This window comes from Pyrus communis, chromosome 17, assembly GCF_963583255.1.
Source record: "Pyrus communis chromosome 17, drPyrComm1.1, whole genome shotgun sequence".
In the NCBI taxonomy this organism is placed as follows: domain Eukaryota; kingdom Viridiplantae; phylum Streptophyta; class Magnoliopsida; order Rosales; family Rosaceae; genus Pyrus; species Pyrus communis.
In genome coordinates, this window is record NC_084819.1 from 3,866,915 (window position 1) to 3,889,998 (window position 23,084).

General features: G+C 36.2%; 3 protein-coding genes across 3 annotated transcripts; 1 reads left to right on the forward strand and 2 right to left on the reverse strand.

The window, feature by feature from the left end:
* The first annotated feature begins 4,142 nt into the window (after positions 1 to 4,142).
* LOC137723645 (phospholipase A1-Ibeta2, chloroplastic-like) lies at positions 4,143 to 5,840 on the forward strand. The gene has a single exon (XM_068462842.1). The coding sequence runs from the start codon at positions 4,181 to 4,183 to the stop codon at positions 5,810 to 5,812; it is 1,632 nt and encodes a 543-aa protein (XP_068318943.1). The 5' UTR covers positions 4,143 to 4,180; the 3' UTR covers positions 5,813 to 5,840.
* A 6,271-nt stretch (positions 5,841 to 12,111) lies between these two features.
* LOC137723262 (cyclin-T1-4-like) lies at positions 12,112 to 13,062 on the reverse strand. The gene has a single exon (XM_068462418.1). The coding sequence runs from the start codon at positions 13,060 to 13,062 to the stop codon at positions 12,112 to 12,114; it is 951 nt and encodes a 316-aa protein (XP_068318519.1).
* A 4,400-nt stretch (positions 13,063 to 17,462) lies between these two features.
* On the reverse strand, positions 17,463 to 20,073 carry LOC137722785 (uncharacterized). Its single transcript, XM_068461872.1, has 2 exons — positions 19,776 to 20,073; positions 17,463 to 17,846 (listed from the first exon to the last, which is right to left on the reverse strand). Exons 1-2 carry the CDS (start codon positions 20,018 to 20,020, stop codon positions 17,639 to 17,641), a joined length of 453 nt encoding a protein of 150 aa, XP_068317973.1. The 5' UTR covers positions 20,021 to 20,073; the 3' UTR covers positions 17,463 to 17,638.
* Between the last annotated feature and the right edge of the window lie 3,011 nt (positions 20,074 to 23,084).

Here is a 23,084-nt window from a genome sequence, read left to right on the forward strand (position 1 = left end):
ATGGATCATCACTATTCAAGAACCTGTTCTTTCCTAAAACAAAAGACAAGTTTAATGTATAGTTCTACTATAAATTATTTATATTTGGTATTCATTTTCCTAGTGAAAGGTTCATATGAAAACTAATTATAAATTAGTGCACAACACTATCTAAATATATCGACCATTAATCCAAGTGCCGATTATTTTTCATAACAATAATGAATGCAAGATATATTTAACGTACAAATAAAACTACCATATATATATATATATATCACATTACGTAAGGGATTATGTCTAAATTACAGTTAGCTAACAATTGATGTGTCGTGCATGTTATAACCGAGACAGAAAATCTCCTTATAAATTTTTTAACCTATTAATTATTTGACTTGAATATTATCTTAGTAAGGCTGTCTTTCTTTTAATTGGAAAATACTTGTTCAAGATTCAACCTATTGCTGCATCCAGTCCACGTACACCCCTAGCTAGTAAATTTATTAAGAACTTCCTCAGCTGAATGTCCAAAAACTAAATTAGGCCTTAATTAGTGACCTAATTGCTGATCATACTTTGATACAAAAGAAGACGTAAACGCGGTGACGACGACATGACAAAGTTTGGAAACTTCATGTGTAATTACTCCAAACTCCGTGAATATGGCAATTTTATGTGAATAATCGTTGATTAATTATCAGAATCATGGGTTGAATGCTTCAAGTCTACTAATGGAGAAGCAAGGAAGCATTTTATTCAATCTAAAACTTACTGTAGAAGGATGTCTTCAAGGGAAGAGATTCTCTTTTCTTTTTTTTTTTTTTTTTTAATGGGGATTAATTTTGAGGCCCACACTACATCGAGTTTAAACAATTCGAACCGTTTATTTTTCAAGTTGTACCTTAGAGATCCTTATTTTTTTTCTCACCTCCTAGATGATCTACGAAATACAACTTAAAAAATAGACAATTCAGACCATTGAAGTTCGATGTGATGTGGCACTACAACTAATCCCCATTTTTTTTTAAAAAAAAAATTGAAATTCATTTCCCTTAAAGTCCTCGTATAAACATATAGCAAATGGATTCGGAGAGAATATAATTATATTAGTTTTAATAAATCCTTGTTTGATCATGACCACCGCCAACTACTTTTTTGAAAACTAAATAGTCGTTGGTCGTTACCATCTTTGCTTTCACTATTTATATTTTATATTGCAAAATCACATTATATAAGAGAATAAACAAATATGAAACTGAATATCCATCACAACATTTCATATACTTTTAATAACTCACAAAAATTAGATCAAAAGTATTTTCCATATCAAAACAACTAATATCCCATTAGTGGATACATTGTACAATATATATATATATATATGAAGAAAAAAAGTAGCTAGATAGATGTACTAAATAGTTAAACAAAATAATAACACCATGCGTACTTTGTATTTATATCTAATTACATTATATTTTTGACGAGTTTGTTATTGTGAAGCTGTGGTGTTTATTTGGCATGTGTAGATTGTTCTGCTTTAAAGACGTGTGATATGTATGTCTTGTGTAATTATTTTTAATGAAGCTTTATTTGATCTTAAAGAAACTAAATGATAATATTGTCTTCCAAATAACTTTATTTAAAGAGACTGCATTTTTATACGCAACATCTTATGTATGGGAATGTGTTTGTATCCGTTACATTGATAAATAATTTTAGTTTGAGAGCCTACATTTTATACACGAGTAACTGTTAGACTGATTGATGGTTCTTATAGTACCCTGTTAGACTGATTGATGGTTCTTATAGTACCCATCTTCTGTTCTTCGAACTTCTCAAAAATCAAATCTTCTACATTTATTTTATATGTAGCATATATAATTGATTAATATGTTTTAAGTTTATGACAACAAAATTAAAAAAAATTAAGTGTTTTAACATGTCTCAATGATTACAAAAAGGTTATGCACAAAATAAGTACAGAGTATTTAAACTCAAGTTCTAATGAGTCGTATTCGTAGACTACGTACACCGTTTGGGCGTTAGCCAGTTAAAGTATTTGACGGTTTGAATAGTTTGGTTCTTCCTCCAGTTTCTTTCTCAAAGAAAGAAAGTCCGCACACAACAAAAATTCGTCCAGTCACCTAACAGGCTGTCAAGCAAGTTAAGTAAGGGAAAAGCCATCATATTACTTTATATAATTCGAAGTCATGGGGCGAGAGATATTTCAGTCAATTGACTCTTAACACTATATTTGAATGCGATAAATAAATTTAGAATTTAGACAGAAGTCAGAATTTATAAATTGATATACATTAATTTCTTTGTTTGGATTCATAAACATAAAAATTTAGAATTTCTGCATGGAAAAAAAAAACTTATACTCTGTTTGGATAAAGAAATTTAAGATTACTAAGGAATTTTAAAATAATGAAAATTGAAATGACAGAATTTTATTTTCTAGAATTTGTGAATTTTCTTGTTTGGGTAAATTTAAAAAAACAATAGAATTTGAATACGGAAATTGTTATTTTTAAACTCTCATTCATATAAATTAGGAAATGACACTTATTTACATTAAATTTAAATTTGGGAATTGGAGGTCTCAAATTCCAAGTTTTTTATCCACCTGGAGATTTAAATTTTTATATTTATGAATTCAAATAATGGAATTGGTGTATGTAAATCTATAAATTCTGATTTTTGTCAAAATCTCAAGTTTATTTCCCTCATCCAAACATAATATTAGAATTTGAGACCTCTAATTCTGAAATTTAAATTTCATGTAAATATGTGTTAATTTCCCAATTTTTATGGAAGAATAACAAATTCTGTGTTCAAATTCTATTGTTCTTTTAAGTTAATAAAGCAAGGAAATTCACAAATTCTAGAAAATAAAATTCTGTTATTTCAATTTCCGTCATTTTAAAATTCTTGAGTAATCTTATATTTCCTCATCCAAACAAACTGTAAATTTTCTAAAATATAAAGAAAGATTTTCATTTTCACAGCACGATTGAGTACCTCGTAATTGTGTTGTTTGGTGCCATAACACAATGCTATATTTGGTACGAACAACACAATATTGGTAAGATATGATTACATCGTAATTATGATGTCTCATGCCATAATCTATTATAATATTGACACAGAACAACACAACATCAGTGCAACAATTCGCTATAGCTGAAACAAAAGATGATACAAAGTATTTTAATACAACTAGATAAATATTAAAAGGTAAATTAAAAATATATATCAATTTTTTCATCCACTCATATTATAACACTTAACCTATCGCATTATGTTTTGAGGACATAAAAATTTATCCTCAAAGTAGAGACACCGTGTGGAAATTTTCTAAAACATAAAGAAATAAGAAGAGAGAAACAGAAAGAAAGAGAGAGGGAGAGGTGACGGGAAGGGCAGGTTGGGCGGGGATGGGAAAGAGGATTTTGCCTTCTTTGTTTAATTATTTTAATTATTTTCTGAAATGAATACAAGGATAAAGTAGGTATTTTAGTGTCACTTATAGAGTAAAGGATAAGTGTCAGAAGCCTATTAGTGGAGAACTCCAGATCAACATATGTGCCAGGTACTTGGAAAAACTTCTCCACCGTGTGAGGCTGGACGCGGACTTTCATGAATGATTTTGTACCTTTCATGTACCCCAAAAACATGAACCAACGTAAATATTTGTATATCATATTTCTATATCATCTTAGGTGACATCTAATGTGGACAGCTACATCATTTGAAAAATTTATAAAAGCCAAGGAAAGAAAGGAGAAAGACTTATCGTATACCACAATCATCATTTAATTAACTAGTTTTTCTTAATTATTAATTTATTAAATAATAAACTAAATTTAAATATCTGATTAATTCAAATGATGTTGTTGTTCATATCAAATACCACTTAAGATGATATGAAAATATGGTACAAAAATATAATAAGAATAACATTAAAATTATACTTATTCAAATATCCAAGTTAAACAAGGGAAAAGGTCAATAATATTTCTTTATAATAGTCAAATGGACTTCCAAATGATGGCATTTCCGTAACAACAAAGAACTCCATGGCCATTTGTAACCTCACAGTTTATATAAACGCACTTTGATCATTCGAATCCCAGTTAGTTGTAAATTGGCAGTCTCTCTCTCCTCTCTATCTATCTAAAACGTGTGCTTCTTGATCATGATGCTCGTCGGACCAACGCTCCCAGCTCACAACGTCAACCTGTTTCAGGCCAGAAGCGCCAGCTTCAGAAACCACACGTCCCCATTAAACCCATCAACGATAGCTCCATCCTCTTCTTCTTATTCACCCGCCTCCATTAAACCCGGTTCTAACTCCACCAAGATGACTCGGCTCCACCTCGCCAACCTCGACAAGCTCCTCCAAACCCCACCTCCGCCCCAAACCCAACTCGACCCACAACCCGATCTCGAAAAGGACAAAGATCCGCATAAAAATGGGTCACGAGAAAACAGGGGAAGGGGGCTTCTGGGAGGGCTCAAACTTTCTCGGTTATGGACGCAAGTGAAAGGCGCCGCCGAAGACATGTCTCCGAGACACCTCAAGCGCCTGCAGCGCCTCCTGTCCAAGACTGGAGAGTACTCTCCCAGAAATAATTTGGGCACCCGGTGGCGCGAGTTTCACGGTTCGAACAACTGGGCCGGACTACTTGACCCACTGGATGAGAATCTCCGGCGAGAGGTCGTCAGATACGGCGAGTTTATTCAGGCGGCTTATCAATCGTTTCATTCGAATCCAGCCATGTCGGCGGAGGAGGTTCAGATGCCTCGCAACGTGGCGCTTCCGGATAGATCATATAAGGTAACGAAGAGCCTTTACGCCACGTCATCAATCGGGTTGCCCGATTGGGTCGATGAAGTGAGGCCGGATCTCAGTTGGATGACCCAGCGGTCGAGCTGGGTCGGGTACGTGGCAGTTTGTGATGATAAGGGGGAGATTGCACGGATGGGCAGACGCGATATTGTCATTGCCCTCCGTGGGACCTCCACGTGTCTTGAATGGGCCGAGAATTTAAGAGCTCAACTAATTCAGATGCCGTCGACCGAGCAAGGTCAACAGGAACGCCAAGCAAAAGTGGAATGCGGATTTTTGAGTCTCTACAAAACACGCGGGGCCGACGTGCCGAGCCTTGCCGAGTCAGTGGTTGAAGAGGTCAAGAGGCTGATAGAGCAATACAAGGGAGAAACATTAAGCATAACTGTGACAGGACACAGCCTTGGTGCTGCCTTAGCCTTGTTAGTAGGCGATGAGCTCAAAACATGCGCCGAGAATATGCCGTCGGTGGCGGTTTTCTCCTTTGGAGGCCCGCGCGTAGGTAACCGAGGATTCACAAATCGAATGGACGACAAGGATGTGAAGGTATTGAGGATCGTCAACTCTCAAGACGTGATCACTAGGGTTCCCGGTATTTTCGTGGGCGAAGGAGCGCTCGAGGAGAAGTTGAAGAACGCAAAGGCCGGAGGATTCATCGACATGATCGACAGGAACATGCCGTTGGCTTACACACATGTTGGGACAGAATTGAGAGTCGACACAAAAATGTCACCTTATTTGAAGCCCGATGCAGATGTGGCTTGCTGCCATGATTTGGAGGCATATTTGCATTTGGTGGATGGGTTTTTGGCATCTAATTGTCCTTTTAGAGAAAATGCTAAAAGGAGCTTAGTGAGGTTGCTTCAGGATCAAAGATCTAATGTGAAAAAATTGTATACAAGCAAGGCAAATAATTTGACTAGTTTAAAACTGGAAAGAACGGGACTGATGGTTAGTTGTTTACCTAGTCCATCATAAATCGACATCAATAAAACTTTTGCACATATCTATATGTTATTCTGGCTAAATTTGTCAAAATTATGCCTATGTATGTGAAGAAAGTTGAGGTTAAAAACGTGGACAACGCAACGGGGTGATGTGAAGCGCATGTGACCATTTAGCTTCATATGTGAGACAATCTCCTCTGATACCATGAAGAAAGTTAGGATTCCACCATAAAATCAATTGGCAATACAGGGAGTAGCCCAACTTACTTATAAGTTCGTGTAAAATTCATCCTCTCATCAATGTAGGACTTATTCCCAACAATATGTTTTGGTTTTGTGGTGAATTCATTTTTCTTTGTTTTACCAAATTGTCTTTCAAAAAAGTTAAAAGAAAATAATTTTTCTAAACAATTCTAATGGGATTGTTCAACCAATAATCTTAGACAAATTAATAGTTAACAAACAAAAATAAAGCTCCCAGTGGGTTAGGAATTAAATTAACCTCTCTTACAACCAACAAGATCCTATCTAGATATTTTTTGTGCAGGTCTCGGGAATTCATGAATCGTGTTCGGTCATTGTACATCACGCGGTCAGTTTTTGTCAGGTACTGTTTGTGTTCGATTTTAAATAAAAAAAATTAAAATGATTTTTGACCGTACGATATACGATGAACAAATACTGACAAAGAGGATCGGAAAACGGATGTCACTTAAAATATTAATAAGTGGATACTTTCAATTCAATTCAATTTGTTATCCATTCAATTCAATTTTCTCAACTACATGAGGTCAAAAGATAAGTAAAACCGAAATATTTAACTCTCGTTTTCTGGAAAATTAGAGCAAAAAGTTTAAAAAGTCAGTCGTGGAAAGATAATAGCGCAACTAAAGAGTAATGATTTATCCTTAGAAAAAATAAATAAAGGTTATGCACCACTCTTTTCTGCATATTGTGTACATTATTTTAAAACTTAATTCTCCTTTGATTTCATCGATTTAATAGTTGAAATTTGTAGTCACTAATTATTATTTCTAAGGTTGAAATTTTTTCTCGAAAATCCCAAATCAAACCTAAAATGACACATTCCGAATCGGAATGTCCACTAGGACTTCGAATTGAGCTGTGTTGGCCGACACCTGGAAGGTGACAAAGCCATAAAGTGTAGTGATGTGGAAAATGTGAATAAATTTAAACATAAAAGTGCCTAAATATAAGAGTGCGCTGGTACGCTGGTGAGCGGGAATGAACCCATTTCATACATGATGACAAAGTATAAGTAAAGTACAGTAAGGTAGGATAAGGATTATACCATCATAGGTAGCCACCTATACTGAGATTTGCCAAGAATCCTCGTCGATACAAAAGTTCAGCAACTAAAACCTGGAGGGGTGAAAAACAAGGGTGAGTGGGCCTGAAAATAAAGTTTTAATAAAAACACTTCAAAGCGTTATAACCCCTCGCTGTAAAACATGTATAGTTTCCAGAAAATCATACTACGTATAAGTATGAAATCAAATGCAAATCCACAATAATTCCAGAAATATGCCAATCACAATATCTCAATAGTAGCATAATAAAATCAGATGTTCATCGATCTATGCTAGCACACAAGTCGAAGTCACCTAATGCAACCTGTACGACTAAACTGATGCTCATCAATCTATGCTAGCACACAAGTCGGAGTTGCCTAATGCAACCTGTACGACAGGATTGGGTGTAATCATAATATACGCTCTAGTGCTACAATCATGTGACGACTGGTGCAATTCGCAGTCACATACGAGTCGGAGTTGCCTATTGCAACCTATACGACATGACTGGCACATACTTGGATCCAAGGCGAGCGTGCAGTGCAGATGTGAACATACACGTGAAAGACTGACCCTGGCCCTGGGCGAGCACTAACACCGGGTGCAGCAATGTATGATGAGCAAATAACATAAGTATAATCATGCCACAACCATTCAACAATTCTAGCCAATATTATACTATTCATGACCATAAATATAATTAAGGCATCAAAGATTATAAGCATACATGTGCATCTCGTAGGATGTAGCATATTCCATAATTTATAGTCAATATAACATTCATCAAAGCCGTAACTTGGATTAAGGCATCCCGCAGGATCCAAAATAATTTCATAAATTCTATCATTTCGCTAATGCTTATAATTTTAGTTTAATCCAAGCGTATGTAAGAAATTCTTTTTCAAATGCATAAGTGGAAACTATCAATTATATATATACACTATAAAAAGGAAAAGATCCACTCACCTGAAATCTGCACTACAACTCCCTAGCACGAATATCGAGGCATCATGAATGATCGTCGCTTAGAACAAATATCAAATCACGTCTCAGAATTCTTATCGATAGAACATGTAACTTACACAAAACACATCCCCAAGGATGTTCTAGAATAATTTATAACCCATTGATCAAAAGTCCACCGTCTGTCAAAGGTCGACGGTAGGGTCCACAACCCTATGTAACTCTATCTAGAAGATCCACACCTCAGATTTCCTATCCGTAACTTTCCAAGAGTTTTAATAAGCTTCTAGAACAACATCCTAAAGTTTTGGAAATCCAATGGTTGGATCTTCGCCAATCACTAAAATTAAGTGGATGCTGACGATTATATTTACAAACTTAGAAAACCCATCCAGGAAAATCCGTATGTTAGATTCCCGATTCGTCAGTTCCTAATATTCCTAAATATTATGTACTATTATATATTAAAGTTTGGTGACGATCCAATGGTCGGATTGTCGAATCATATAATAACCAAGTGGCGGCCCTTAACGAAAATATAACCAAACAACATAATTTCATCAATCGGATGTCTAATATGAAATTGGGGCACCCATTGTAGCCTAGGGAGGTCAAGGGGTGTCTTTGCCCACGCGGTGGCCGACTGCCCCGACTCGTCGGAAAATCAATTATTTCCAAAAATTACCAAATTTCATATAAATGAAGATCTCAATGAGTAGAGCAAGTTTTATACTTGTGGCCAAGTCCAATTTGGCTGGAAAAAGCTCCAATTTCCCTCGAACTCGCCGGAAACCCTAGAAATGGGTGGCTTCGATCCATCACCTTCGGTGTTCCGCCACCCCTATAATTGTTTAGGCTTTGTTCCAGGCCTCAAGATGAGTGTTTTGGTGGTGGTAATTGAAGGAAAACGGTTCACAATTGGAAGATCAACACCTAGACACCCTCGGACCTGTCGGTGTTCCAGCGCACAATCGAGGCTTAAATCTCGTCGGGTTTGGTTGAAAATTGATGGGAAAGTGGAAGGAAAATGATTTGGTAGTGGTGGGGAGCTTTCATTTGCTCGGAAAATTCCGTGAGGGCGTCGAATATGGGCGCTGGCCGAACAGGGTCGGGTGAAATAAACGGATCAAGGGGAAGAAGTTTTTGATTGGGTGCCACTCCCCTCTAGATCCATACCAAACCAATCTCGAACACCATTCGGTACAAGAATCGGGATTACATATTCAATGGTTCGGGAATCCCAGACCGAACTGAAAAAATATATATTTATTTTGGTTCCATGCATGTTGAATGTTGAATTTAATTAGTTTGATGGTAGACTATATTAGAAAGAGAAGTATGAAATTAAGTTGTTTGGAACTTTCGAGTGTCAATTTGACTTGGTATGCATGAATTGGCAATTGATATGAAATTTCAAATTGACATGAGATAAAAAGCCTAAATTTCAATTGGCAATAAAATTTCAGATCAAAAATCCAAATTTTAGCCCACATCCTAAAAACCTCAAATTTCATCCCAAAAACCAAAATCAAGTCTTGATTTATCTCGGTTTGGGATTGATCTTTAAATTCCCGTTCCGAAAATTTTCGATTTGGAATTTAGAATCCTATATTCGGTTTGAAATCCCATACCGAATCACCTCTAATTATTTCTAGAGAATGAATCGGTGGAGACTTGAGAAATGCCATGCACCTCAACCCCTACAAGTCCACTAAATATGCGCCTTAGAGAAAATACTAGGTATCCGGATGCATTTGTAATGACACTTTTTAGTTTCCTTCAATAACTCACAAATCAAAAAAAATTTATGAAACATCATTTTTTTTGTTGCTTAATTCACCATCAAACTGTCAATCTCGGAAATTAATTTTACAATGTCATAACTTCAAAGTACATAATTCCATAACTTAAGTCTCAAACCTTCAATCTCAGAACTCCGAGATTATGAAGCACCATGAAAATTGCAACAACGAAAATTATAATACAAAGGCTATCCAAAGTTTTAAAGTATCAGATACCAAAATAAGTTCAAAAATATAGTGTTTGATATAAACTCCACACTTTCTAGTAAGAGAAAGAAAGGGCAAATGTTGTCAGGAATTTTCGACAGCAGCAACAAATACAACACAGCAACATTAGATTTCAGCAACTTCAAAGTTGCTAGCATCAGCAGATTTGACAAATTCAATGCACAAATAATAGAATCACAAAATGAAGATATGAATACTAATAATAATTTCAATCATTCTAAGTGGTTTGGAACTAAGAGTGTTTGAGAGAAAATGAGCATCCTATGTGTGCGCGTACGAGTGAGATGAAGAGAATGTAATATCTATTACGTATTATTATTATTAGCATAAAATAGTCTTGTAAACCCCATGCAAAATATTAAGAGAATGTTATATGCACTATGTATTATTATTAGTGGTTTGGTTCGATTAATTTATGGTTTGTAATCAAAATCGCATACTAAACCACTTTTTCCATCTGCTGCAAGCACTAGCGCAGAAGATCATAACAGCCAGGAAATTTTTATCTTTCGCTTTTTGTATCAAGAAAAGGAGAAAATCAAATGAGAAAACCGCAAAGAGAAGGAACTAATAAGGCCACAATTTGTGCAGAAGTAAAAGACCACATAACCTGCGCATCACAAAGCACAAAGAAACCGAACAGTTTCTCGTTTGTTCTTAAAAGACTCTCTGTCCGAGTTACTCTTGGCTTGTATCTTGTAGAAATCACTGTCTATTCCCATTCTCCACATGTAATGATACAGTATGTATGGCTTCTAATAGCTGTGGTACACCGTACAGGTACACAACACGTACCTATATCAGTATATCACATATATTGGGTTGCAGTCTTGCAGAACAACTGAACCAAACATGCCTTTTAGCCCTTTAAGGGCTGGTTTGGTATTGCTGTGCTTTGAAAAAAAGCTGCTTCTGCTGTGCTGTGAGAATAAGCAGCTGTGAAATAAAGCAGCAGAGTGTTTGGTAAACTTTTTTGTAAAAGTGCTTTTGAAAGAAAAAAAGCAGTATTAGAGTGTTTGGTAAACTTTTATGTAAAACAGATGTGAAAAAAAGCCGGTTTTTCAAAGCTAGGTTTTGCAGCTTCTTGTTTTTGGCTTTTTTTCATCCAAAACTGTGAAAAAAAGCTGAAGCTGAGTGTTTACCAAACACAAAAACAGCTCCCAGCTTTTTTTGATAGCAGCTTTTTTCAGAATCACCTCAGTACCAAACCAGGTCTAAAAACAGTGAAAAGGGGCTTGGGAAAAATCGAAGAAGGGTTCCTCGGGACATTAAGGATTGCGATAGAATCTCACCACTTTGCTGTTTGCAGCTTTCTACGGAATGTTGGGTTAGAATCTATTGTTCATAGTTACTTCCACTATTTTGTAATTTAATTTTATTAGAACTTGGGAAAAGGCTTTGTTGTTGTTGGGAAATTTACGCGTAGGCCAAACTCATTAGCAAGCAGATCCTCAGGAATAAAATTAGACCACAACATGTTTTTTGGTGAAACTTTATTAGTTTTCTTCAGTCTTACATAACAAAACTAAACATTGATGTTTTGTTCTTTTTCTTGTTGCTTAAATAACCACATTAAACACTAGCTGCTAAGACATATTTATGATTGAACAAATGGCGTACGCAACCCCAGATTGAAACTGTTTTTCTTGAAGATGATCAGATGGACAAACGAAGATTCTCAGCTAACGACGTTGATTAGAAAGTACTTAAGAAATGAAGCCCCATCATTGAACAAGCTTAACTTAAGTCCAAGAAAGGAAACAAATTTGTGCCAAAAGATAAGAAATGAAACAAGTTGATGATCTGGAAATCCAGTGAAGCAAATCATTCAATTCTTTTCCCTTCAATTACATCGCTTGTCTGGTTCATGTCTATATCTCTATACATCTACCAGCAAAATTACAAAATTATTGGAATCAGATTCCGAATCACAATGCCCACTGAAACAATAAACTGATTAAGGAAGATGGCTAGCTCAACTACAATGGCATGAACTCCAACTGAACATATATAAGGAACTAAATTCACAACGACGTCCTTTGTTTCTTCGTAGGATGCGAATCAACTGTTGCTTCAATTGAAACACATGACTGAGAGCTACTGCAACTTGCACTTGGGTTTCTAGATGAAATTTCATGCTGAATGACCTTGTTATTCCTATTGTTTGACTTGGGTAGTGGTGGACGACACAGAGCCTGTTTTCCATCTGCCTTCCTTGTTAACATACCTTGCATCCGCCGAACAACCTCACGTAACTGCTGTGGCGAAACTTCAAACTCATGCCACCAAACTTTTCCATTCATCTGAGGTACTCCGGTAGATGGTATCGGTACCTTGAGAATTTCAGCCGCAACAGCCACTGAACCAGCTGCAATGCAATGGGGCTTGAACTCCAAGCACAATGTGGTTTGAAGGCACTCCTCAATCAAACTCTTAGTCAACATACCAAGGTCTCCAGAGCTACTACAATTCAATCTCTTTAGAGCCGAAGTAAGTGGATCGAACGGAAGCTTAATTCGATCAAATTCAAAACCGATTGTTTGCATAACAAGTCTCTCCCCAAGCAAGATCAAATCCCTCTGCTTCCTGAAGAACTCTCTCTGCCTAATACTACCACCACTACTACTCTTTTGACTCGATTCGAATTTTTCCCCAATCTCGTACCCCACGAAAACAATGTCATTCAAAAACCTAACTTCGTCGACTAATTTGCAAGCAAGAAGCATGCTTGAAGTTGCAACAATCTTCCAATCGTTCTTGCCATGAGATTGCCGCATGTAAAATTGGTGGCACAGCATCATCGCCGTCGAAATCGTAACCCTACCCACCTTCAATTTCGTCCCAAACTCCCTCTGAAACAAGCAGTAAGACCTCCGCAATTCCGACTCTTTCATCCGGCTAATCCCGTCCCTCCGAGATGGGGTTTCCGTTTCTATCTCCCCTTTTGTGAAATACCACTTTCCAGTTCCACCCATTGTTCAAAGGCTCAAGCTTTTGCGAAACCCTAATCCCTGCTCGTTACTTCTTTTTCGTTACTTGGCTCGCACGCAATTCCTTTTGAAAACAAACAAGGACAACCCAGAATAGAAGGGATTCCCTCGCTCCTCGTTTCCCAGATTTTCCACACTTTCCCGGAAAACAAACAGAGAAACCCTAAACCCTGATTTCTTTCTACTTCGCTCGCACCCAAAGAGGAGAAATAAAAATGAAAATTAAGGAATTATAACCACAGTAAAAATAAAAAAATAAAAAAAAATAAAAAAAACCACAGTAAAAGGAAAACCTACTCTCCGTATATATTGGAATTTTTGGAAAACGATGATATCCAGATCTCTTCCACCAAGTCCTTCCCATCAAACAATTCGGATCCTTAAAATTTGATCCAACGGCTAAAGTTATTATAATTTTTAAAGTGAGTCTCTGTTTGCAGCGGTTGTATCAAATTTCAAGAATCCAGATTAGTTGATGAGGATGACTTGGTGGAAGGGATCCGAAGAGGATCCCTTTCTGAAATTTTTATTTGGTCACTATAGCATAATGGGAGTGTATAGTTACAAGACGTACCTAAAGCCCACGTTTGGTATGAAAGATTCCACGAGAATAAATAACTTATTATTTTAAACCACGAGCTGGTGGCCCAATGGTAAAGAGTGGATTACGAGGCTTCTTAAAAACTAAAAACTGGAGGTCTTGAGTTCGAAACCTACTGCTGGTGTGGAAGTTAGACTTGTGGCCAGGGAGAGGCCATCTCCAACTGGAGGGTCCAGAGGGCTGAAAATAGCCCGAAAACCGTCTCCAGCCGAGGGCTAGGTTAGAGGGCTCGTGGGCCCCACAGAATCTGAAAGGGCCAAAGGGCTGGCCATAAGCAGCCAGCCAGCCCGTCCGGGCTGGGCCAGAATGCTGAGTATTCCTGTCGGTTATAGCCGACAAGAATGTATTTATATATTTAATATAAATGTATTCATGTCGGTTATAATCGACATGAATGCTTAAACAAAAATTTGAATCCAACGGCTAATCAATAAAAATCCAAACCAAAGAAACCTTTGTTTTGTCCTTTGATCAAAATAAGCATAAACGAAAGTTTGAAAGAATAAAAATATTTCTATTTATAGCTAGCTGACTAGCCGTTGTATTCAAATTTTTTTTTTTATTTGGGCCAATTTTTTTTTTTTTTAATTCTTAAAAATTCAATTTTTTTGCTTCCTATAAATACCTAAACCATCCATTAAATTTAAGTTATAATGTTTTTGGTTTTTTGGGCCAGTTACCGTTGTAGTTTTTAAATTTAAATAATAAATTATGTTTGGCACTCGGTTGAAGACGATTTTTTGTAACTAGGCTAAAACATGCCCTTTGGCCCTCGGTTGGAGACAGAGGTAAATATGACTTTGTACTGTTCATTAAAATATTAATATCTTGGAGGGCCAGAGGGCTAAAACGAGCTCTCTGGCTAGCCCTTTGTTGGAGATGGCCTAACTGACCTAGCCAAAGGGCCATATGGCTAAAAATAACCCATTTTGACACGAAAACCATTTCCAAAACCAAGGGCTAGGTCAAAAGGCTTGTGGGCCCCACCTGGCCAAAAATGGGAGAACTAGCCAAAGGGTTGGCCAAGAGCAGTCAGCCCACTAGCCTTAGCCATCTCGCCAGCCCTATAGCCAGCCTAAACACATGCTGACGTAAGGTTACTGCTTGACTTCCTTTTTTTTTTTTTTTTTTTTTGACGAAATTTAAAAAAAAATAGATTTTTATTTTTATTTTTTATAAATACCTAAGCCAATTCTACCCCATTTCTCACATCTTGTTCACCATTCCATACTATCTTACCTCATTTTATTTCAATTATTCACCAATTTTTCACATCCTTTTCATTCTATAAAGATAAGAAATCCAAAGGCTTATTAATTTAGCAACAAGTGGCACTTAAAATATGTCCAAAAACCTTATTTTAATATTGTAGTTCAATTCAATTAACCATATTAATTCAATTAAAATAATAAATTTATGTTTGGCCTATGACCCTTTGGCCCCCTCGGTTGGAGATGATTTTTTGACAAAGGGCTATGTTTGGCCTATGGCTCTTTGGCCCCCTCGGTTGGAGATGATATAAAATATGGTCTGATACTATTCATTAAAATACAATTTCTTACAAGGCTATAGGGCTAAACATGGCCTTTTGGCCCTCTTTCAGTTGGAGATGACCTGAGTCTTCCTGGCTCCTAGAAAAGGTGGATAATCGTGGCTTACCACCAGTTGTCCCCCCCCCTTTTTTTTTAAAAAAAAAAAACATTATTTTAAGGTTTATTGAATAGCGAAATGAAAAAAAATTACGGTCACATTAGAGACAAAAGATAGATTACTCTAGAAGAGAAATTGTTCATTCCAATCTTTCTATTTGATCCTAAAAATTATAAAGCTTACATGACTGTGTAACTATCAACTAACTATGTCCTTCTTGTGAATGTGGGCGTACCAACTCGCAATTGAGCTCGGTGGTGGTGGTTTCGAATGCGCAACTAACTTCTGCGCTGAAGTGATTACGTCGAGGAAGGAACATGTCTCAGGATTAGGTTCTAGAACCTGAAGACAATGCTACTAGATGATTGCAAACTTCACTAATTGGTTCGCCCTTCATGGTGTCGAACGTGGAATAACTGAGGAACACCTCACTTCACTGAAGCTAATGAGATAACCTCTTGAGGCTGAAGAATAGAGAATTCTCCATCTGCCAAGACTTGGATAGATAACCAACTAACCAGTTGCAGTATTGTTCACTAATCCGAATTGGTTCTACGACCCCAATGTTGTTAACTTATCTGAACTGAAGGTATCGCTGTTGTCAAAATAGTGTTGTTCACTCGTCCAAACTCAAGATATGTTGACAAGAAGGTTAGGATAGTTAGTGCTTTTCTTAAAAATGTGATAAGGGTTGCGTGTTGAGCAAGGGTTTTCTCGGAGAGCGTTTTGAGTTGTTTGTTGAGTTAATGGGGCTACTTTCGTTGCAGAACCTTCTTTATTTATAAATAAATAGATAAAGCCCATGTGATAAATAGGCTTGCCGAGGCAGAGTATTGATAGGACTATACCCGACATCTTCTTAAATATTCCCCTTATCCTTTAGTGACCAGATTTCACCTCCAACCAACCTCGACTTTTTTACTTCAATAGGGATTTTGAATTTGATCTCATTATGAGACTTATTCAACTTTATCCAATTACTTAGGCATTCTGATCATTGAGATAATTTATATTTATCCAAGGTTTTATCTCCTGGCAATTTAACGACTCGGTCAATCCATCTAACTAATCTCTTCAAAAGTCCTTTCTTCATGAGAACTTGGTCGCAACGGCCCTATTCGAGGGCTGACAGTCCATTGGCCTGGAGAATATCCATTGAGTCAAGGTTCACTATTCTTTGGTCGGCCCCTCCTCGGCCCAAACTGTCATTTTAGGCCCAAATACCTTCTCATGCTTAATCCTCTTCTAAATTCATTCAAAATGAAAAATTTACAGTCACCTATAGGCCTCGTTTGTTATCAATTCAATTCAATCTTCAAACCAGGGGCCAAAAGGTAAGCAAAAACAAAATATTTTATTCGCTTTCTTGGAACAGTAGAGCCAAAATTTAATATGTTGAGTCATTTATAGATTATAACACACCTAAAGCCAATAATTTACTTTAGAAAAAATAAAATAAAATCGGTTATGCACACTCTTTTCCACATATTGCATACATCATTTTAAAATTTGATTCTCTTTTGATTTGTTTGATTTAATAATTAAAAAAGAAAAGTGAACGGAGTGAAAAAAGATGTGCATAAATCATGTCCCACATCTTTAAACCCACCTAAGCACATATAAAATTAGCCAATCACTTTTATAGAGGAAAAAAGTGCAATTCTACTTGTATTCCAAGTCACCAACTAGGCCAAAATTATCAAATTCTCTAAATTCTACAGCCCCAAAAGTTAATCAGAAGACCCATTTTCACTAGTGTTGCATACACAACAACAATAGGAAAAATTTACATGAAATAAGAACAGGGTGACCATGTCCAAACTTAACGCACCCTGCGACATGTTATAAATTTCACATGTCGAGTCGAACGATTGGTTTTGGACATCGCCAACTTGATGCCCCTATTTCGTGTAAATCCTTTAACGGATCAAAATAGTAACAAATTATCTTGGATTTTCGTATTAGGTAAAGGTGATAAACAAATGTCACCACAAAGGCCACACTTTGTGCAAAACTAGAAAGACATAATGTTCTGATGCAACAGAATTTAATGAAACAGAACAGCTGCTCCATCTTCTGCTTAAAAGACCATTTATCCTATTTAGTCTTGTGCTGGTCTTCAGACAAGATCGAATAACGTTCGAAGCCGATCTATGCATGTAACACGAGAGTATATATCCCCTCTAAGAGTCCAGTAACTCACAATAACATCACAAGATACATAAAATACACGAACATCACGCAAATCGGCAGTACAATCAGGTCAGTACATGGCATTCTTCACCAACATCAGTTGAAAGATAAAATCCGTCACTCTTCCAAGCTATAATGCTTGTTCACAGCTTCAATGACATCCCAAGTGACCTTCATTCCTTTAGGGAACACAACAAAATCACCGGCCCCGATTGTGAACGATCCTTCTTTCCCATCAACTTCAACGTTCACTTTTCCCTCCAGCAGATACATGGTCTCTGTGGCACTGAATGACCACGGAAATTTGCTTGGACCACAACTCCACCTGTTCAACACCCAATGAACATACATATAAGATGCACAAAAATTAAACATGAAATGTGCAGGTATCGGATCTTATTTCTTTTCTGTCACAATGAACATAAAGTCCCGAGGTTCCACACTATTCTTCAAAAGAATGATTATTAAGGGGTTTTATTCAACAAAAGCTCAATATACCAGTCTAACTAAAACTAACAGTCGAATGAGAAAGCTTGTAAGTTGTCCTACAAATCTAGAACAATAGCAAGGACGCAATAAAAAAAGGTGTCATCCCGATGATAGCAAAATTCACATACTTGCAGCCAGAATTTTGGCACTATGTAGCTTCCTAGAAAAATTCAATATCATCCTATATTTTCTTTATTAATCTATGAACTTGTCGAGCATTGTCCATTACTTTAAGGAAGGATCTATAACCTGGATGTTATATATACCATACTTCTTCTCCACAATAACACAAAATTGAAGCATTAAGGATATCACAGTGACAGTGAGAAGGGGGTGTTCACTAAGGTCGGTGCTCAGTTATATTTCTTTCAGTCCTACTCTCCGTGATGAATCCAATCAAATTATTTGACCTAACTTCTTTTACTCCGACTCTCTATGCTCCAGATGAAATCGAATAATATGACAGGGTGATCTCAAATGTAACATAGTTTTTTTTTCCTTCTTTCCCGAAGTTATTTGCAGCTCCCAGGACCCATCTATTTATCCATCGTGTTCATAAGTCTCCGTGTAAGCCATGGTTTTTACAATTTTTCCGTCCACAAGGGTATTCATACCTTAATTAAATATGACAAAAATGATTTCATTTCTTAATCAATGATGTGTACAACACAAGTATTTATAATACAACTCTGAGTATATTAAGCCTAACAACCAACAGATGATAACAAACTCTACCTAATTGTAGAATTGAATAAAGATGATCAAAACCTATTCTGAACTAACATTGTACCGGCTAACGTTGACTTCATTACCTGTGATATCTCTTTCATCTATGAACTTGTCTTAATAGAACTTCATTTACAACAGGGAGGCAAAGTGTTCCCCAGAAGGACAAGATGAGGCCTAAAGAGAAAAACTGAATGAAGAAACTAACAGACCAACCATAGCTAAAACCGACAAGGACCGCTGGCAGAGGTGATTGAAGGAGGATGGGGGTTACATACAGTACGTCCACTGTAGCCAGCCGCTGAATGACAGGAGGGCATGGGAGCCCAATAGTCGATAACTTTAAGAAAGGAACTATCTGTTTCCTGGATGTAATATACCATGCTTCTTCTCCCATGACACAATTCCAATCCAGAGTATACTCCTATCCACCGATTTAATAAATAACTATTCGAAACGAAATAATCCTTCAAATAACACAAAATTGAAGCATCAACGAGATCGCATGGACCGCATGATTTTTAATCTATTTCAGTCCTAATCTCCATGCTTCTGATCAAATCGAATAATTTCGCAGGGTGGCTGGTTTCAAATGTAACATTAAACTTTTTTCCCCAAGCTTCCAGCATGCATCTCTTGATCCAATCATATTCAAAGCCTACTTGTGACCCATGGCTTTACAAATTTTCAAGTTGGGTAAAAGATATTTTAGGGCTTTACCAACATTACGAAAAGGGATGCCAAATTAAAACATCAAAAAGTTGAAATCCTTCATCCAAACAATGAACTAGCAGTAACATAGAGAAACATAAAGGGGAAAAAAAATCCTACCAAGTTTCTGAAATGGTCTGATTTCTCTAATCCATCCTCAAAAACCATAAAAAATTTCTCACAGTGAACCGAAACAAACGCATCACCCAATTTTCTCACTGGATCATATAAACACACAAATTATTTCTTTTTTCCAGCGCATATATTTTTGAAGCTTAAACACTTGGAAGGTAAAAGATAAGAGAATGGAAGATGAAGAATTACGTACTTGGGCCAAGTTGCGACTCCTAGCTCAGTGAGCTTGGACTGAGTAGGATTCTTTTCAACTGTTACACCAAATTCGTTGGCGGCCATGGCAGATCCTTCTTCAGACCCAGATAGACTGATTGCTTTTGGTCTGGATTGTGTAAAATTGACGGTGAGATACAGAGAAACTGCAACTGCAAGTATTAGAGGAAGTATTATTAGCGACTGCTTTGATTTCAATTCAAACATCGACTCCCCAATCGGCATTTGCCTCTATTAATTGATTAAACAAACTTTTGATCAAGTGCTGAGCGCATGTATAATATAGTAATAAAACATATAGCGAAATTGCGGAAATACCCGTTAATTATTGGGGATACGCGCACTTTACGGGCACGGCACGAGAATGGGGTACTTCTGCCATTTTCTATTTTGGGGTGAGTTTTTATCACAAATGGTTTTTGAAATTTGCTCTTAGGTTTTTGAAATTTACTCTTACCTTTCTGATATTGAAAATTAATTAATGTAGTTTTTGAAAATAGGTATCGCAAATCAATGTGATCATTTCGTCGTAATTTTGTTAAAAATTCCGTTTAAGTAGTCATGTGACACATAAATGGATCTCACAAGATTTACGAATTTTTATCACAAATAATCCTTGAAATTGACTCACACCATCAAGATGGTCCCAGAAATTGACCCACACTATCAAGATGGTCCCTAAAATTGATAATCAATAAATGTAGTCCTTGAAAATAGGTGTTGCAAATCAATATGATCATTCCATCACAATTCTGTAAAAAAAAAAAATTTATGTTCTAATGTGGGTTTAATAGTTAATTATTAGGGATATGCGCATTTGTCGGCACGAATATGGGCCTACTATTGCCATTTTCTATTTTATTTTGGATTTTTATCACAAATTATTCATGAAATTTACCTTCACCCTCTTGAAATTGAAAATCAATTAATGTAGTCCATGAAAATAGGTGTCGCAAATTAATATGGTCATTCCGTCATAATTTTGTTAAAAATTTTGTTAAGTACTGATGTGGCACATAAATAGGTCTCACAAGATTTACGGGTTTTTATCACAAATGATCCTTGAAATTGACTCACACCATCAGATGGTCCCTGAAATTGATCCACACTATCAAGATGGTCCCTAAAATTGAAAATCAATGAATGTAGTCTTTGAAAATAGGTACCGCAAATCAATATGATCATTCCGCTACAATTCTGTAAAAAAATTTGTTATTTGCTGATGTGGGTTTAATAATTAATTAAAAAAGTTGTCTAGATATCTTTTTGCACATTAGATTTTTTTTTTTTTTTTTTCTTATAGTAGGATCTCCTCATAAAAAAGATCGCTCCCATAAATTCTCAAAAGCACAAGACTTAACTAAGGCCTAAGATAGGGCTTGGAAATAGTTTTCAACCAACAATAGACGCACCTTGGTTATAACCTCATTATCTCAAGGAAGATCTCGCTGTTCTTTGAGTCACCAGACCACTACCGAATCGCCGAACAAGCTCACTAAGATTAAGGTCGTGAGGATGTTGATCCCCTAAATGTTAACGATGATGTCCCAGAAGTCGTTGTCAATTAGTCAAGCCGCCATCAAAGGTGATCTCGATCTAGGTTCAATTCGATGAAGGGTGTTGAAGTGTGTCTTGAGATTATTTTTAAGAATAGACACTGAAGGAGGTAAAAGAATGTGAACTGAGATCGGAGGTGATTGCAGGACTAGATTTTTGGGTTCACAACTTTTTATTAACTTTTAAATTATTAAACCTATTTGTAATTTTTTTTTAAATTTAATTAGACTTGTGTGATCCATTTATGTGTCACATCAGCACATAACATAATTTTTTATAGAATTGTGATTGAATGACTATATTGATTTGGGACATTTACTTGTTGGACTACATTGATCGATTTTCAATATCATTGACCATTTTGATGTCGTAGGTCAATTTCAAGGACCATTTTGATGTTGCTGGTCAATTTCAATGATCATTTGTTGGAAAAAAGGACTTATGAGACTCATTTATGTGCCACATCATCACTTAACAAATTTTTTAATAGAATTGTGATGAAATGACCACATTGATTTGTGACACCTATTTTTAGGGACTACATTGATTGATTTTCAATTTTAGAGACCATCTTAATGATGAGGGTCAATTTCAGGGACCATTTATGATAAAAACCCTTTCGTTTTTCATTTGTCTTTTCTTTTTGCCTCCACTTTTCAATATTTCCACATAAAGCAAGTTTATATTACTATAAAACATTGAGCTTTTTTTTTTATTTACAAACGTTTGACAACGTTAGTGAGTTAAATTGTTTGTAATTAAGAGAAGGGATCGATGGAGATTGAACCCACAAATGTGTGCATATGCGTGATTACTTTTTGCCAATGCAGTAAGGCGTCATCAGCATATAAAACACTAAATTTGAATCACCCTAATGTGCACAAGTCAATTTGATACATCACCTATATACTTAGTACTTAGTAAAATCATCTATTAACAGTTATATGTTGTACTGACATCCAACAATTATATATGACTGTCAATAAATAATTGTATCGAGTACAAGAATGTATATCAACTAGTCCCCTTAGTCTTCTATCATATTGGCAATATAGTATTCTCTAATTAGGATACCTCAAGTTATTGGCAACCTCTAAACCAAGAATCTCCCTTATGGAAACACCTCGAGAGGAAAACATGTCATGTAAATCATAATCTTAGAATGAAGGTACCTTTGACGGCCATAGAATACCACACTCAACACTAATGGGAATCTTACCCATGAAGAATGACAACAGTCCACAACAATCAAGCCCCCAAGGCCCAATGAGAGCTAGTGGCTCCGAGAAATGTGTTTGTGAAGTTCAAACCTTTGCTCATTTTCACTAGACCAACCCCTTCGAATTAAAAGTGATCTAGTTCTAAAACATAGATTAAAGTGATACTTTTGTATATTCATAGGACATTTTAGTAGTTAAGTCTTAAAATAAATTGGCACAAGGTTAAATCTTAAGAAAAATGCTACGCTTTTCCCATATTTGTATCATCATTTGTATCATCTCTCAAATAGAAATGGAACCCACATGAGTTGGTGAGTCATATCTCTATTAGAGCAATGATACAAATGATGGTACAAATAAGTGGTAAGTGTTACTCAAATCTTGGAACCTTAAACCATCTCCAATGGACATGGTTAAAGGTCCAAAAGCCCAATAATGACCTGATTTGCCCAAAAACTTATCTTCAACCGATGGCTGGACTATAATTCTATGTAACCCTCTTAGCCTTTTTT

What these genes read in the sequence shown, in the direction of transcription:
- LOC137723262 (XM_068462418.1), bottom strand. Translation starts at nt 13,062, where the DNA reads ATGGGTGGAACTGGAAAGTGGTATTTCACAAAAGGGGAGATAGAAACG.
- LOC137723645 (XM_068462842.1), top strand. Translation starts at nt 4,181, where the DNA reads ATGATGCTCGTCGGACCAACGCTCCCAGCTCACAACGTCAACCTGTTT.
- LOC137722785 (XM_068461872.1), bottom strand. Translation starts at nt 20,020, where the DNA reads ATGCCGATTGGGGAGTCGATGTTTGAATTGAAATCAAAGCAGTCGCTA. An exon ending in GGAGTCGCAACTTGGCCCAA is followed by an intron (nt 17,847 to 19,775) that starts GTACGTAATTCT and finishes GGTGTTGAACAG; the next exon opens with GTGGAGTTGTGGTCCAAGCA.